The sequence below is a fragment of the Bombyx mandarina genome, chromosome 22 (assembly GCF_030267445.1).
Source record: "Bombyx mandarina strain Sakado chromosome 22, ASM3026744v2".
Taxonomy (NCBI): Eukaryota; Metazoa; Arthropoda; class Insecta; order Lepidoptera; family Bombycidae; genus Bombyx; species Bombyx mandarina.
The window spans coordinates 17,299,613-17,303,383 of record NC_143228.1 but is presented as its reverse complement, the minus strand read 5'-3'; the positions used below and the strand labels follow the sequence as shown (position 1 = coordinate 17,303,383).

The 3,771-nt window shown below is 48.9% G+C and overlaps 1 protein-coding gene across 1 annotated transcript; it reads right to left on the bottom strand.

The window, feature by feature from the left end:
* Nucleotides 1-444: 444 nt before the first annotated feature.
* Nucleotides 445-3,165, bottom strand: vvl (ventral veins lacking). The gene has a single exon (XM_028170559.2). It carries the CDS (start codon nucleotides 2,939-2,941, stop codon nucleotides 1,883-1,885), a length of 1,059 nt encoding a protein of 352 aa, XP_028026360.1. The 5' UTR covers nucleotides 2,942-3,165; the 3' UTR covers nucleotides 445-1,882.
* Nucleotides 3,166-3,771: the final 606 nt, after the last annotated feature.

The window sequence follows — 3,771 nt, the reverse complement described above, 5'->3', positions numbered from 1 at the left end:
AAGGTTAGGCGTGAACATAAACTTATCTCATATTAGATTGTTTGAGCGACAACGCGATCAGAACTAAATGAACCACTAAATGTTTAAAATTTCACCAACGTTTTATCACGTTTTGATTTCCGCAACAACAACAACAAAAAATATAAAGCAGATTAAAAAAATTGTCTCAGTGAATTCACTATGGAAAAAAATATATTTTAGGTAGGTACATGCGTATATAAAAATGCGTATTTCGATTTTTTTTAAATGTGTCTGTGTGTCATAGCGTTGTTGATCGATTTTTTTATTGGAAGAAGTGGGTCTCTGTATCGCAGGGTTACCTACCTGCGTCGAATTTGAAATAGAAAAAAAAAAAACAAAACTATCAAAGAGATTTGATCTTTTTGTGTTCTCGAAATGGTTAGTGACCCAGTGATCAGGTTAAACGAATAAATACTCGAGATATATTTTTTAAAATATTTACTCTGTTTTATTTAAATACTTAGACGATAATATAAAATATTAATACGGCTAAGTTGTATTTCTAATTCGCACACCTAACTCCCTTTTATCCATTATATTTACACTATTTACCTTTGTCATTTAATAATAATCAAAAACAAGATTAAACAACGACACTTAGCATTCGTGTTCGTCAAAATTATAATATTAATAAGAATCCGTAATTATAAGTTTACTCTGCTTCTCTAACAAACAATCAAAAACACCAACACGTGATTTTTTTAAATAAAATAAAGCGAAACAAAGGTTGTCGTATCTCAATAAAAGTCATTTTCCATGTTTGAATTTCTATAAAGAACTTTTTTAATATATATCATTATATACGTTGTAGGTACATTATTTTATATAGAAAAAATACCTATTTTTACAAATTAAGTACCAAGATTGGCCACAAATACATACAAACGAAAAAATTATTAAAAAAGAAAAACAACAAAACAAGTAAAAAACAGGAATAAAACCATTTTGGCATCGTGTCTGCATCTTTTGAATATAATGTTTTAAATAAATTACGCGTGGGACGTAGGTTGGTCTGAGCACGGGTGAGCGCCGGTGAGCACGCGCGGACGGACGCGTGGCGGACAACACTAACAGCACGCACCGCGCCCGCGAGACGCGACTTCTACGCTCACATAGATTCGATAAACACTTAAAATAAAAATTGCACCTATTCACTCACTCGTATTCCCTTACAAAACGTAGCTTCGACCCGATTCGTATTTTTTACTCTCGTCTCTAATCGTAAATTTACAGTAGCAACAATTTAAATTTAATCCACACCACAATGACTCCCTACGGCAGGTAGGCTCGCATGAACATCGTTCATTTATAATATCTATAAATAAATTCGATGAAATCGTCCTTTACAAAACTGTTTGGCGCTCCGCACTCCTCGCCGGTCGCGTCCGGCTCGCGTCCGGTTCGCGTCCGGCTCAGTGTCGATAGTGTACGTGTTGTGTGTCGTCGTACTTACCGCACGACGATGTGGAGCGAGGGCGCGCGCGGCGAGGGTGCGTGAGCGGCGCCGGGATCCACCTCCGATTTAAGCTCTTATTTATCAATTAGACTATCTAGCTAAACGTCGTCGGCGATCACTGCGGCTCCGAGGTTACAAACGATTACTGGCTTCGATCTTAACATTACTCACATATTTAATCAATGACTTCACTGAAATTATAAAGAACAACTTAAACTTAGCGTTCGAAAGTCCACAGGACGGGGCTCGCCGCACGGACTATTTACAAAGTCGGCGGCCCGTCCGGTCACTGCGCCGCGGGCACGTCCCGGCCGGCGGCGCGTATGTACAGAGAGTATCCCGCGGGCGGGCGCGCTAGTGCGGCTCCGCATAGTAGGGCCGCGGCGGCGCCCACGGGGCGAACTGTTAGTGCGCTGCCAGTGTGTGGGCGCCCTGCGGCAGCCCGTGCTGCGGGGACAGGCCCGGCGGGGAGTGCTGCAGCGGGGACCCGTGCACGTCTCCGTGTCCGTAGTGTGCGTGCCCCATGCCCTCCATCATCTCGCCGCCGAGCGTGTTCGGTGGCGTCATCCTCTTCTCTTTCTGTCTCCTGTTGCAGAACCACACGCGCACCACCTCTTTCTCCAGCTGCAGGCTGTCCGCTAACGACGTGATTTCTTGAGCGGACGGTTTCGGCTGCTTGTGGAAGTGTTGCTCTAGCGCACCTTTCACCGAAACCTCTATAGAGGTGCGCTTCTTCCTCTTCCGGCCCTGCGCCGCTATTTTGTCGATGCTGGTCGGGCTGCCCGTCGTCGAGTCCGCCTCCTCGAGCCACTTCTGCAGCAGCGGCTTTAATTTACACATATTTTTAAAACTGAGCTGTAACGCTTCGAAACGACAGATAGTCGTCTGTGAAAACACATTCCCGTAGAGCGTGCCGAGCGCGAGCCCGACGTCCGCCTGCGTGAAACCGAGCTTGATGCGGCGCTGCTTGAACTGTTTGGCGAATGCTTCGAGGTCGTCGCTCGTGGGGGTGTCCTCCTCGGGCTGATCCCGCTCCATGGCGTGATGATGCAGCGGATGCGGCGAGGGCTGGATGTCTCTGAGCATATGGTGTTGGTGCACGGGCATTGGGTATCCTCCATGCAGTGTGACGGGTGAGCCCGCACCGTAATGCGGGCTAACGACGGGCGCGTGCCAGCCGTGGGCCGCATGCTGCAAGTGGCGGTGGTCGTGAGGAGCCGGGGGAGGCTTCACGTCTGGTTGATGTGCGTGTGCGTGATGCTGGTGCATCGCCCAGGGGTCGGCGGGTGGCAGTGACGTCCAAGGGTTCCCTATCACGGGCGCCCCCGGGGACGGCGACCCGCCCGAGTGCAACGGATGCTGGTACTTCATGTCGGCAGGCTCAGCACTACGCGGCGACGCCGCGTGGTACCCGCCGATGTTGCCGAGCTCCATCTCGGCGGGCATGTACGTGGTCGCCGCCATGGCGCCGTATCTCAGATCCACGGTGGACGGCGTCTTGCCGGCTCGAAGGCTCTCGAGCCTTCAACTGGCTTATTCTTTCGCGAAAACTGCGCGGGGGTCGCGCTGCGCTGCGGTAGCGGCGGGGGCCACCTCACATCACCGGATTCGACAGCGAGCGACATGCGCGTGCGTGCGCTACGGCAGCACGGAGCGAACTGCGGGGCTCGGCGGCTGCGCGCGCCCGCCGACCGCCGCTCTCAGGGCCGGCCCCGCCCAGCGCGGCCGCCCGCTAATGACGGTGTAATTGTTGCCCCGCCCCTCGGCCCCCTCGCGCCCCGCACTGGAAAACTCTCGCGTCTGTACGTCTCGCGTCCGTGCCCGCCGCACTCGCCGCACTCGCCGACCCGCACCTGACGCTCCGCCGAGGACCGACGGCGCGCTTCCCAGTACAATTCCTTGTCATATAGACGAATATAACTGACTTGTCGACTTTTACTGTACTTACACTCGTTTTAAATAATATACCGCTTACGACCGCGTTCCGATAACGTCACGGCCCCAATTTAATAAACAAATCGAACACGATCTAAGACTCTCTTTTTTATTTAATTAAAATTATACGTACTAATTATATATTAGAGCATTTTTACAAACACTCTAATATATAATTATGCGTCTTAGACTATTTTTACATACACATAACGTCATTAAACACATAGAATAGCTTTCTAATACATATATTTTTAATTTTCACTACAAATTAAGAGGAATTTTCTACTTCAGCAGATATTACATTAGGTTTTAGATCTTCTAGGGATACAGACGATAACTGGGAAGTCCACCATTCTGGC

Excerpts from the sequence above, each read along its gene's own strand:
- vvl (XM_028170559.2), bottom strand. The coding sequence starts at position 2,941 with ATGGCGGCGACCACGTACATGCCCGCCGAGATGGAGCTCGGCAACATC.